This window comes from Mustela lutreola, chromosome 3 (assembly GCF_030435805.1).
Source record: "Mustela lutreola isolate mMusLut2 chromosome 3, mMusLut2.pri, whole genome shotgun sequence".
In the NCBI taxonomy this organism is placed as follows: domain Eukaryota; kingdom Metazoa; phylum Chordata; class Mammalia; order Carnivora; family Mustelidae; genus Mustela; species Mustela lutreola.
In genome coordinates, this window is record NC_081292.1 from 158,957,083 (window position 1) to 158,971,211 (window position 14,129).

The following is a 14,129-nucleotide window of genomic DNA, read 5'->3' on the forward strand; positions in this document are numbered from 1 at the left end:
AATGGACATAAAAAGTTCTGGACCAAAAATCTGTCCCCCATTTTAGCGAGTTAGCCTGAAAAACTTAAGACACCTAAACTTTATCATCAAGGACTCACGTGAAGCATTACCAGTCTACAATTTACAGGCTATAACATATTAAAATCTTAACTACATGAAAAGAAAAGCCATGTATGTATAAGAAGGTTTGCATTTCATGTATAAAAATGCAAAATGGAGAGTAATGAAGCATATTTGAGAAAAGGCCACTGGGAGAAATGTAGAGCAAAGCAAAACCAGGAAGAAACAGATAACACATGTGAAGACATTTTTGGAACCGATAATGCTAATCTGAATAAATACACATATACAAAGAGGCTACATCATTTTCTTTCTACATTCTCTAAGTAGTGCTGCCAAATATGGAAGGATTGGAGCCATTTCTGGGGAACTGCTGAATCAGGAGCATGAGTCAGAAAGTAAACCCTCAGCACAGAGAAAAGTACTTAAAAGAAAAAAAAAAAATGTTGAGAGCTCATACACAAATAGACAGACATTCAGTTCATAAGGTCTAAACCTTCTGTAGTCATCAAAGCACCAGGCACTCTTCCCTTCCAAAACTTACCCCATCTGGAAGAAATCTGCCCTCCCAGGAATTCTGATTACACCTGGACCTAAATGTTGAGATACAGCACACAGTTGGTCCTGCATGTGACTAAAGATGGCTCTGAAAACTAATGGCAGGACATTTTTCATCTTAAATGACAAGAAATCTAAACTAAAAATAAAATTAAACAAAATAAAATAAAGGGCTTAAATTATATTAAAACCTAATTTAGAAACATACAAAAAATTGTTTGACAGTAATTTAAGGGAGACTAAGATGCTCTTTCTCCAAAAGCCTTGAAGATTTAATTATCTCTCTGAAATGGTCTAGACGTCACTGTTTTTTGAACGAGGCAGCAAGAATGGATCATGAACTATTCTCAGGCTTATGAGTATATTTTTGGCACGGGAGGTTCAGCAAATGCATCCCATACATAATCAACACAATTAAGGTAATGCTCCAAGGATAAGTCACCTTTGAACAACAACAAAAAAATATTTTCCTCCTTACTACTCTGCCCCAGACAATACCTTCTTGATTTCATGATGGCACCCTGTTATCATCATTAATACATATTAAAATACCATCATTTATATAATAACTCTATATAATGTTTATCTCACTCAACATATTTTTTCAACAGCAACAATCAATGACTTTCTATTTGAATTTCAGTTCTAACCTCTCCTGCGCTAAATGGGCCAATGATCTTGGCCTGATCTTGGCCAAGGATCCAATGGCCCAGATAGAGCCTACCACATAGAATCCACAAAGTAATAACTAATCAAAACAAAGCAATGTCAAATTGTACCTATGATCCTGATTTGTCAAAATAAACTCAGTCTATCTGGATCTCCAGTCTTATCCACTCATTATCACTTTTTAAAAAATATATTTAGATTTTATATTTAATCTCTGCAATCTTTACAAAAGCTATCCCAGAAAACTCTCAGCAGTTTAGCTTTAATGTCTAAGAGCCTGTGTTAGTTTTAGTACACAGTTGTGAGACTGCTCTTTTGAACTTTACAGTAAGCATAATGATATTCTCTCCTATGAAACAATAAATAACCACAGACAGTGATATGGTCTAATGCATGTGTTGCAACTTCAGTGATCAGAATTCTCTCCATCAGCGAGTGGCCCTAACATCCTTGCCTAGCGTTTATATTACATCTTCACACAATGTTCCACAATAGCTGTCACATCTTGTTCTTGCTTATGATGATGAATAGCAAAGCATTTTAATTCATACTTCTGATTTTCACTGCTTTTCTACCCATATTAATTTGCATTTGGCTACACTGATCAGCACAGTCTGAATTGACACAAAGCTTCATCTCTGAAGACTTCAGAAATTTCAAGAGCTAAGTTCTCTTTCCTTTGTATAACATGTCAGTGTGGTAGATTAGGCCAAGACAATGTAGTTGAGTAGTTAATTCAGTAGCTGTAAGTGGCTTTCCTGGTTGCTGGATGGATGCATTCTCAAACTGCAGTGTTCTTAATAAGAATCTCCTGGGTGCTTATTAAAAAGGCAGATTTCCTGAGCCACAAACACCAGACATTTTAACACTGTACATGTAGATAAAAGCCCAGAAGTCAGTATTTTAATAGGTATACCAGTATAAGTATACCATGGGATTTCAACATATATAGTCCCAAAACTTCACTGAAAAAATCTCTGAGAATGAGTTAATGTTTAAAGTGTGAAGTTCCCTGTCATTGGACTAAACCGCATCTTACCAAAAACTGTTCTACCCAATTACAATTCTCCTATATCTACATTTAACAATTAGCTAGATTATCTATAAAGTTTGCTAACTTATTTTATTCATATCAGCCATAGGTCAGAGTGTCACAAAATTTGGTCTTACCCTCCCTAGCCCACTCTACCCCCAGTAATTGATCCAGACCAACCGCCTGCAATGCAAATGAGAAACTTCCATCCTAAAATGCTAGGATTGTGATTAAATCCCCTATAAAATGCAGCAGTGAAAATAATCGAGAAAATAACACATGTGAAAATACTATTTTTAAGTATTTTGGGGACTCCAGTGCTGACAAAAGTGGAATAAAGAAAATGGTGGAGTAATTCCAGTCGTGAGTCTGAAAAGACCTAATCCACCATTATTAAAGTAAACTTCTCAATTAAATTGAAGCAGGCATTTAGGAAGGCTTAACTAACATTCCTGACTATTAAGTAGAATGGCCAAATACCCCATTTTGCTCAGGACTCCTGGTTTTATTTGTTTTTATCTTTTTTTAAGGTTTTATTTAGTTATTTGTTGGAGAGAGAGAGAGAGAGAGCACACGTGCAGGGGGGAGCAGCAGGCAGAGAAAGAGGTAGAAGCAGGCTACCCACTGAGCAAGGAGCCTGATGTGGAACTTGATCCCAGGACCCTAGGATCATGACCTGAGCCAAAAGCAGATGCTTAACTGACTGAGCCACCCCGGCATCCCAAGAGTCCTGGTTTTAGCTCTGAAAGACCCATAAAGACCCATAAAGCTTTCAACTGGGTGAGTTGGCTGGCCACCCTACTTAATGCTTCAGTATTTAGGCATTACATTGTAAAGCACATTAAAAATCCCTATAATGGGGCGCCTGGTGGCTCAGTGGGTTAAGCCTCTGCCTTCGGCTCAGGTCATGATCTCAGCGTCCTGGGATCGAGGCCCACATCGGGCTCTCTGCTCAGCAGGGAGTCTGCTTCTCCCTCTCTCTGCCTGCCTCTCTGCCTCCTTGTGATCTCTCTCTCTCTATTTCAAATAAATAAATAAAATATTTTTAAAAATCCCTATAATGGACCATCAAAAGAAAATTCTGTTAAGTAGGATTTTATATAGGAATGCTCATGAAAATTAAAGCTTTAGATTTAAGAAAGAACCATGGCACCCTAAAGTTTGAGCTTTACTTTGATTCAACAAATTACTGAAGAAGGATCTCTAAAAAAGAGATCAGGAGCATGAGTCAGAATGCAAACATATTCAGAAGCAATAAATGCTTAACAAATATATAATCAATAATTAAGAAGCAATAAATGCTTAACAAATATATAATCATAGACATTAGGAGGAGGAATATACATTGACATTTCCAATATATACAGATTCAAATATCATGGACTTTTAACTGATAAGGTAGAAAGTCTTCTAAAACTATAAAAATTACTTTAAGAAGTAACAGCAATACGGGTAGAACAAGAAAACCAAAGAGTTAAACAAGTCACACTTGCTGTAGGTCCTGACTACAACAGTTGTGAGAACCTCAGTGCTAATGGTTTCGAATATGTAATGTGGAAAGAGAGATCAAATTGCCAGTGGTCAGAAGAGAGCCACCTCACTTACAGTTACGACTAGGGGCTTTGCTGATCACTATGTTCTGACAGATCACTGAGGAGTCATGATTAATTACAAGTTAAAAAGTTAAATAGTGTAATGATTAATTAAAATTAATAAAGTTAAGTCGTGTAGGGGACAATTAGAGGCACATCTCAATTGTTCCAAGTTGAACTTCTGCTCTGTGATTTATTCATTAGAAAATTTCAAACTGTTTTTAACTAATAAGGAGAGAAGTCAATATCTTATTTGTGCTGTTTTATTTCTTTTTCTCCATTTATCCTTTGGTTTCTTTGGGTGCCTGGGCTTCTAAGTAGAATGAAGAACTTCAGTGGGAAGGATCCTAGGGCCCTTTTCTCCATTCCTGTTTAATCACAAGTAAGAGCTTTAAAACCAGAGGATTTTTTTCCATTATTTTCAACAGTCGCATAGTTCCCTGAGCCAGGCAATTTCACGGGACCCAATTACCGCTGGTCTGGTCTACTGTAACAGCCTAATAACTGGTCTGTCTCCGGTCTCAGCCCCATTCAATCCATTCTCCACCTACAACCAGAAGGACCTTTCAATCATGCAAATATGATCATGGCATTTTGCTGTTTAAAATCTTTCAAGGGATTTATTGCCTGCAGAATCAGGCCCAAACTATAACTCACAGATAAGTTCCTTTCCAGCCAGTTACCCTCCACCAGTTCTAAACTCTGACCATACCAAATTACTTGACTCAACAAAATGAAGTCTCACTTTCTGACCCTCTAGCCAGAATGCCCAGCAATCTTTATCTTCCTGATGACCTTCTGCTTCTGCTTCCTATCTCCGCTCATGTCATATCCTCTAGGGAGGGTCTTCTCAGACCTTCTTAAGAACAAATCCATCAGTGACCACTATTCTAGCCCCTACACAGCCCTGACACACAGGCCTGTGTAGGGGACTAGAGCATATTTTGTTAATACTCATTGTTACTCAACTTCTTTCTCCCTATAGATGTGGGCTTCTTCCTTAATCATTTCTATACTAACTCACATTTAATATAACATGGATAATCAACAAGCATGTATTGACTGATTTCCTATAAGAAACAATTTGTGACTCAGAAAACAAGCTCATAAAAAGAGAGCAACTCTATTAAAATCAGTGAAAAATAACAACTGATCAGAAGTGTTTACTGCAATCTATGAAATACAACATAAATAGCCATAAAAAGAAGTCCTCAATAGGTCTCTGTAGGTATAATAAAGCACATAAGTGATTAAGGTGAAAAATTATACATATATATATGAGAGAGAGAGGGAGAGAGGTATATACATACACAGACACAAATATATATGTATACACACAAACAAACACAAAAAGAAAATTTTTTTTAAATTGCATATATACTACTGTATACTGGGGACATGGTTGCTGTTAATAATGTACTAGTTATACAACCAACTTATACATAAAAGGAAATGCAGGCAAATGAGCAATATGAACTGAGAATTCATGAAATAAAACTAGTAGTCCATAGATATAATAATTTCAACCTCATTAGTGATCAGAAAGAAAAAAACAATGTCATATTAGAAAAAAAATCAATTGTAATATCCATTGTTGGCAAGGATATGAAGAAATGGGCACCTTCACACTTGTAAATTGTTACCAACTTTCTGGATAGCAAACTTAACATATGCATTAAAAACTAGCAGATTTATAAGCCTCTTTATCCAAGAATCCTATCTCTAGGAATTTTTAATTTTTTTATTTTATTTTATTTTTTTTTAAAGATTTTATTTATTTATTTGACAGAGGGAGATCACAAGTAGGCAGAGAGGCAGGCAGAGAGAAAGAGAGGGAAGCAGGCTCCCTGCTGAGCAGAGAGCCCGATGCGGGACTCGATCCCAGGACCCTGGGATCATGACCTGAGCCGAAGGCAGCGGCTTAACCCACTGAGCCACCCAGGCGCCCTCTCTAGGAATTTTTAGAAAGTTGGTAGTAAATAAATTAAAACTATGAACGATAAAATATTTACATTATTAAAAGGAAATACCTAAAAAGTCCAAACTAGGAAATAGCATAGATTAGCATAAAAGAACACCATTAAAACTAATGGTGGAGAATTACAATTTGATGTGAAAGGTATTAATAGTATATTATACAATAAAGTAAGTTATAAAACAGTACATGTGGCATACTAACAGTATATCTGAATGCAGACACCTGAAAGGTTAATGACCAAGAAGGTAGCAGTATAGTGGTTGAAATTAAGAGTAGTTTTTATTTAGCATATTTGTGGGTTTTATTTGTTCTTTAATGAGCATTATTTAATAATCATTTCATAGTCAAAAACAGCTTTTTAAAGTGAATTATAAAAAAAATATATAGACTAAAGAAAGACACCTAGAGGGAAGACTGAATAAATATGGCAACAAAAATGGTATTATTGCAGACATGGGAGCCAAGAGTGAGCATCAGTGTATGGACATTACATTAAAGAAAAGCAGACTAATTTTCTCAGGAAGAAATACATGCATTTTTATATGACAGTCATTAGAGATTTTTGAGCATAGATATATCATGAAAGTAGTGTTGCAAGCAAATTTACTAGGCAATAGTGTGTAACCTGCATGTAAGCAGAGATCCTAAATCCACTCCCGGGACAAATACTGTGATTTGGAAGTACTATTATCAGTGCTTAAAGAAGAAGTGAATTGAGAGACCTCCATTAGAGAAAGAGGGGCAGCCAGTACCCTGCTCCTTTGGAGCCTTTACTAATACCCATACCTGGAATGCCCTTCTCGTAAGCTCTACTTAAGATACAGTGTTTGGTTTCAAAGTTCACCTTCTCATTGCAGTCTATCCTGATTTGCCTATGCTCCCAACACCTCTTGCCTTGCTTTATTTTTTTCACAGCACTGATCACTTTCAACATTCCAGATGAAACACTTCATTCATATCTATTTTGTTTTCTATTTCCTACATAAGAATATATGAATCTACAAGGGCCGAAATTTGTTGTTGTTGTTAACAAAGGTGTCCCGTAGGGTCAGGAGAGTGTTTAGACTCCAACAGTTATTCAATAGGAATTTGTGGAATGAACAATTGGATCTAAAGAGGGAAGGAGGTGGGGAGTCTGAGATAAAACTACAAACACTAACGGGGACAAACTTTCCAAAATGAGGAGATAATCTGCCTGGAATATGATGATTTGGTATTCGGACAAGCTGACTCTGAATTAAAACAGTGACATCCAAGTAAGGAAAGTGGCCTGGAAGTTAACAATAACTACAAGACCATAACTGGTGAGAGATTTCATAGCTGAAGATAAAAGGAACGGTGGACTTGTATTCTGTGAATACATTTTTAAAAAAAGTGGAGGGAGAGGAGAGGATGTAGATGTGAAAAGAAAGAAGGCAACAGCAGAGATTTACATTTACAGGAAAGAGGAGGCGGCGGTGGTGCAGGAATCTAGGAACAACTGGAAAACATAAATTAGAAGAAGTAAAACGACAAAGAGAGGGAGAATGGGATGTCTCTGAATCCGGGGAAGAACCTTGAGAATAAAAACACAAATAATGGGTTTTGTATTTTTCCAAAGAGCTCAAAATGTCTGAGAACAAATACAGTCAACAGGATTGTAGGTAGCACGTATGTTAGGTATAGGAGCTTGAGCCATGAGTGGTGGGGAACAGAACTCGCTATAAAGGAGATGGTTTTGGAGAATAAGGACACTTTTCCACACAGACACTCGGAAAGGGAAAGAGAAGATAATTATGAGAAAAGGATAAGGAGAGTTAAAAAATGTATAAAAACTGAAGTGTCACATTCTTTTTGATAGAATAGGTGGCGATGATATGCCAAGGAAAGGATAGGACAGCTGGGACTGGGGGCATGGAAAGAGAGAAAAGGTCTAAAATAGCTCCCACAGGGAGAGAGCCTGGGAGTGCAGAAAAGACAATTAAAAAGACTGCCAAATAGCAGCAGAGAGCAGATTGAAGTTTGAAAGCATCCAGTTCTAATGAGCCAAATCTGCAATGCTGTTTGCCTCTAGCAGTGCTCTCTCTCCTGAGAAAAGAAACCCAGGGAGCCAGAGTTAGAGGCAACAAAGGTTTAGGAATTTGCTGGGCCAATAAAGAAGCAAAGGTTATTCATGAAGAGGTGAAGCTTGTGCTCCTGGTTGGGAGTGAAAATCCAAAATCACTTGAAACAAGGAAGGCACCAATGCCAGAGTCTAATCATTGAGGAGTATTTCCAAGGAAGCAGGGAAAGTAATTATTGTGAGTTCTGAGCTGAAAGCTAAAACTTTCAAGGAAATTAGGAAGCTTCTCATTCCCACCACCACTACCACCACTCCTGCTGAGACTAGAGGAATAGGGAAGAAGCAAATCTAAAAAAAAAAAAAAAAAAAAAAAACCAGAAGATTCTTACCAAAGGACTGATGTGAAGTGAAATGAGCAACTCGTGCTCCTGTGTGTGCGTGTGTGCGTGTGTGTGTAGGGGGGTGTTGAGGAAGGGGAGGATGGGTATTACCACTAACACAAAAAAGTCATAACTACCTAAAGTTGTATGCATTTCTAAGGCATTAGGGTTACTCATTTTTAAACTACAAGGCAACCTGCTAGAATGAAAAAAAAAAAAAAGTGTATTTTGTTTATCATACACAATTTGAGATTTTTACCATATAAATACAATCCCAATGCTTTTTAGTCAAATCCCAAGTGCTTCCCATTGGCTCAACACAGTCATCTGTAGTGCAGAGATGGCCTCTCCACCTCTCTGACTTCTCACTCCACTCTCCACATCATTCACTCGGCTCCAACCACTTCTGCCTATTTTTAGTTTCTGGAAAAATCTAACTGATTCCCAATGAAGGACCCTTGCCAATCATACTGTTCTCCCAGACAGGACCAAGAAGGCCTTCTTGACAGTCAGGTCTCTGCTTAGGTGTCACCTCAGAGAGAACTCTTCTGTCAACCCAAAGTGCCGTGAAAGGCACTCTCTTCCATCACCTGGTTTTGTAGTGCTTTTTATTCCTGACACATTTTACCTGATAAAAGCTTGCTTATTTTTTTTCTTTGGCCATCTGCCTCCTCCACTTAGAATAAGACCTCCATGAGGAAAGGGATTCTGGTTGTCTTGGTCACCACCACATTGCCAGCATTTCAAAGACTACCAAGCACACAGTGTGCATTCAATTAATTATTGAATGAATGAATGAATGAATGAATGAATGATAAAACTTAGTATTTTAATGTTAAACATGATGGGACTTTACACTGTGTATATGTTTGTTCCTAAAACTGTGTTCCAGAAAACTGTGTTTATGTGAGATAAAAATGGTATTATTACTATCTCAGAACATTCTAAAATACCGTATCTGTCTTATTATAAGCAATACATATTATGAGAAAGAAAACTTGATTGTAAACAGAAAGATAAAGGAGGAAACCTCCCTGAAGATGAATCCAAATATATCTCAGTAAAGATATAAATGATCAGATGGACATAAAAATATTTCTATTATTTTTGCCAGGATCAGAGAGGTCTGGAAATATAGACAGATTTTACAGAATTTGAACAGTGTGGGATTTAATTAGTTAGGGCACATACACAAACAAAATGTCAGATAAATTTTCCACAAAATAATCTTATAAATTATGAGTAATGTTTTTGCGGTTCGTCTTGCTATATTTTATGTAGAAACAGGCTCAATTATGAGGTCAGGAAAAGCAGATTTTAATCTTTTCTCCATAAAAGGCAATCTCAAAATAAGAAATTGAGGCTCCAGTCAAGTTTTCACACTTTCTGTGGAAAGTATTCTCTGCCGGTTCATCGTTACCAAAACAAAACAAAATAAAGTGAAAAGAAAATAAAGGAAAAAAAGAGGAGGTAGGAAATGTTAAAATCTGCAGTCTTAATGAATAATTTTACGTACAAAACTACTAATTACCTTATATAGGACATTATTTATTAACTAAAATCCTCCGAAATCTGATGAAGATGTATCAGTTAAGTCCATACGCAGGTATATTTTCAAAATCTCATAAGATGTCCATGTAGCAGCCAAAAATCAAAAGGTTAATGAATAAAGAAACCTTAGACGAATCCAAATTGAGACATGTTCTACAAAATACCTGGCCTACGCTATTCAAGTACATCAAGGTCAACAACACAAAGCAAGATTGAAGAACTATTCCATCTTAAACCTGAGGAGACAAGTAAACTAGCAAAGAGCATAATCCTTAATCTGATGTTGAACGGGGCTGTTGGGATGGTAGAGGGTAGCTACAATGGCAATTACTATTTCCAGATGAAATCTGAACATGGACTGTGAGCTAAATGGTAGTATTCTATCCTAGTTAAATTTCTGAATTTTTTTCTGAATTTCACTGTGATTTTGCAGGAAAACTTTCTCATTCTTTAGAAACACAAACTAGGGATAAATAGGGAAAATTAATTGATGGATGGATGGATGGATGATAGATCGATCAATCAATCTATGGATGGATGGATGATAGATCGATCAATCAATCTATGGACTGGCCTAATGAAAAATTTCTAAGATTGTCAAGTGAAACAAAAATCTCACTCATGTCAGTGATCAGAATAACAATATGTAATTAGTAAACAGGTATATCAAAGATAGAGCCATATGCTATAATAAATAAATCAATAAAAATTGCAGTATCTGCGGTTTAAGCCCTAACAATATATCATTACTTCATTAAGTGAGATGAATAAAAATTAAAGATGAAATGTAAAGATTCATTGAACTAGAACCTTTTGCAACTGTTTTCCTTATTTATCAATAGATGGTATATTAGAAATATACTACGACCTCATTTCAGTTTTGAGTTACAACAATAACTGGAGGATTTAAAGTATAAAATAGTCCACAGAAATCAAATTGCAGATATACATTGCTGATTTAAATCTTTACTCATTGTTCTTAAAAATCTTAATTTTTAAACTAAAGCACTAATAATAATAAAAATAATAGTAATACAGCAAGCAGCTTTGAGGTGGTTATTATACCATTCTTACTTTACAGAGAAGGAAAAGAAGCTTATACAGATTAACTATCTTCCTCAAAATTGAAACAGTGTTTGTTAAGTGATAGCTGTACAAAGAATAAAAGGCTTGCTTTCTCCTGCTCCTTGAACAATACTTTATACCATGGTGGGAGATTTTTTCATTACATAACATCTCCCACCTTAGTATAAAGCTTGAACATGTCCATGTTACTGCCAATGTTACTTTCAAAATTGCTATAGTTTTACATAACAATTAGCATTTTAATATTGAAGTGACATTGGTAGAAAAAATGAAAGCTAAAATATTTCTTGCTTTTTCATTACTTGTAGAAAGGGCAAAATTGAAGATACACATACATGCATGTATACACGCACTTTGTGTGTGTGTGTGTGTGTGTGTGTGTGTGTGTGTACGTGTGCACGCACACATGAGTAAAGATGTACAGATATTGGTCTCGAGTATGTAGCAAGTTCCAAACCAACTGGGCAATACTCAGACGCCAAGTAATATACTCTGATTTATTGTTTCTTTCCTTTGTTCCTGGCTCTCCCCCACAGTGCAGCAAATTGTAAATATTTGGGACATACCAAAGTTTATAGTCCATCTTAAGGAATAACATATAGCACATAACTATACCGAAGCAGGAGAAGAAAAATATCTTTAAAAATATTTTTGGTCAAGGTTCAGCTGAGGAAATCTACTGACCCACTTTGAAATTAAAATGCGGCTTTAGCACAGACACACACAGGGAATTTTCCACTGAGGTTGCACATAGTAGCATATCAAAGCTTTACCAATGACACCCCGAATCACCATCCCCAAGGCAAGAATATGCATGCTGAGTTTAGGCAGCTCACTAATTACCCTGAATTTATTTTAACCTTACATCTTTTTTAAAAATTATGATTATAGGAAATCCAACTTTGCAATTAGACTAGAATATCATAATCATTTCTAGGAGTCATCTGTTTCCTTTTTTTTTCTGTATTCTTGAGTTAACATTACACATGCAATGATCACAACAGTAATCTTCATTTTCAAAGTGTTATCAACTTAATGTCACAAAGAAATAAGTCAATATTTTCAATATTGTGAGCTGAGATATTTCCACCAATTCATGATAGATACTGTGCTATAATATAATGTTATTATAGAACAAAGAAATGTGATGACAGATCTGTGTTTTACTCACCAGTGGTTTCCACAATGCCTTCTAGGATGACGACAATCTCGAACTGTTCAGTTTGCATGCTTCGCTGCGATAGGTCATAAAAGGGGCTTTTGGCATCGATCACGTGGCAAATTGTGAGGGGGGAAACAAGAAAAAGTTGATCTGCCCCTGTACTAAAACCTACATCCAGTTCAAGTTGGTCAAGGGGAAGGAACTCACCCTCAGGTGTCTGCCGAGACTAGACAAGCACACAGAAAAAGAGAAGAAATCACCACTTGTACTGAAATTTTCAAGGCAGCCCAACAGTAATTTACATCATTGCCAACATTCAGCACTATCAATCATCTGCAACAAAATCCAAACAAATCATTATGCAGCTATGCTCTAGCAAACGGGCTGAAATCCCACATAGCTCATGGGGAACATACATGCATTATTTATAATATACGACTTACTATAATTATCATTCCCTAACTCATGAGCTTTGGAGAAATGCCTGGTCCAACAATGGCTGTTAGCACAAACTGTGGAACCGAGTGTCCATGTGCTACTGCTTGACATAAATCACTTCAGGGTAACTCATTGCATGCCAGCTTTGTTTCCCTCACAAAGCAAATAAATAGGCACTTCTTAAGGGAGTTTGTTAAAGCTGAAAAAGGTTGATCGTAATCTCAGAAAAGATTTACTGCACCGTTACAAAGCAATCCAATAATTTTTCTAGGACTTTTGAAAAGTAACAGATAGATATAAACCTTGATATGAAAGTGAAGATGATATCCTATTATGTTATGCACACAATAAGTCACATAATACAAAGAAAAGGCATATGTTGTTAGATGATAGCGCTCGAACTCCCAATACCAAACTGCATTAAAGTTGTTTAGCTCTCTATTTATTTCGTGAATTTTAAAACATAGTGTAAAAGCTGTGCTACATTGAAATTTTTTAAACAAAATGCAATTAAAAATCTGTATTAGGTAAACTTTCAGTTTCCTAAAACTTTCATAAGGTAGTGGCGTTCGGTATCGGTATACATCATTATAAAACACTTAAATCGCTTACATGCAAAACTCTGAACGATTACCTAAAAATGACGATGAACAATTAGCAAACCATGAAAGTTAACGTCTTTCCTTTCTATTCGTTCTTATTTTATTTTCCGTATCTGTTCCTTATAAGGATCATATAAAAGCACATATTTGTTTGATTTAAATGATGATGCTGGTAAGATAAGGGTTAAATAGTTGCATACAGAAAAACCTGCAGCGGGGTGGGAGCTAGCTGATGGTCAAATGGGGCTTGGAAGGATCCAATATATTTAACAGAATCTGCAAAGCTCATTTACTGCACAAAACGGAATCTATAACACTAGTCTGTGCAATGAAGTGGTAGTGCAAAGACAAAATCCTTACTTTTGGTAAGGTCAGTGTTTCAAGAAATACCTTGGCTTTTTAAGCGGAATCAATGAGTCTGAAAACACTGAGAAATATGGTTTAGTGAGCTGTCCTCTGTGGCAAAACTAAACCAAGGTAGTGGTAGACAGTTACTGCAGCAATTTTAGACTCCCAACAGCAGAATCAATTAGGCAGGCTATTTTGTAATTAGTGATACTCGGGAATTTTATTTGCGTAGAAAAAAAATCCAGTGAAAATGGTGAGAATATTTTTCTTCTATGCCTTTTGAGTAGTTGACTAAAGAAGAGTAAGAGAAAAGGGGCGGGGTAGGAAGAGGAAGTAGAGGAAGGAGAAGGAGGAGAAGGAGAAGAAGAAAAAAGAGAAGAAGGAGAAGGAAGAGAAGAGGAAGAGGAAGAAACACAATGATTAGTGACAAGAAAAAAAAAAGAAAAAACCCATGGGAAAACCTAGTAGTCCAAAAATAAAAACAGTAGCTCTAACAACCAATGTTGGAGAAAACTAGACATTTTGAAGCCAGGAGCAGTTAACTGTATTTCTAACTTATTCCCAAATTGGTAAAATATGAATGAGACCAGCATCCTTCCAACTAGAAAACGGTATAACAAATATTGATTAA

The 14,129-nt window shown here is 36.3% G+C and overlaps 1 protein-coding gene across 3 annotated transcripts in view; it reads right to left on the minus strand.

Annotated features, from left to right (window-relative positions):
- The window catches only part of KCNJ3 (potassium inwardly rectifying channel subfamily J member 3), a 151,961-nt gene that overhangs the window by 127,137 nt on the left and 10,695 nt on the right, over window positions 1–14,129 (minus strand). For 2 of the 3 annotated variants that reach the window (XM_059167301.1, XM_059167302.1), the window contains one exon: window positions 12,120–12,336. The exons of the other annotated variant lie outside the window; for it this stretch is intronic. In XM_059167301.1, coding sequence (XP_059023284.1) covers window positions 12,120–12,336 — 217 coding nt within the window. The remainder of the gene's footprint in view (window positions 1–12,119; window positions 12,337–14,129) is intronic. 3 annotated transcript variants of the gene reach the window in all.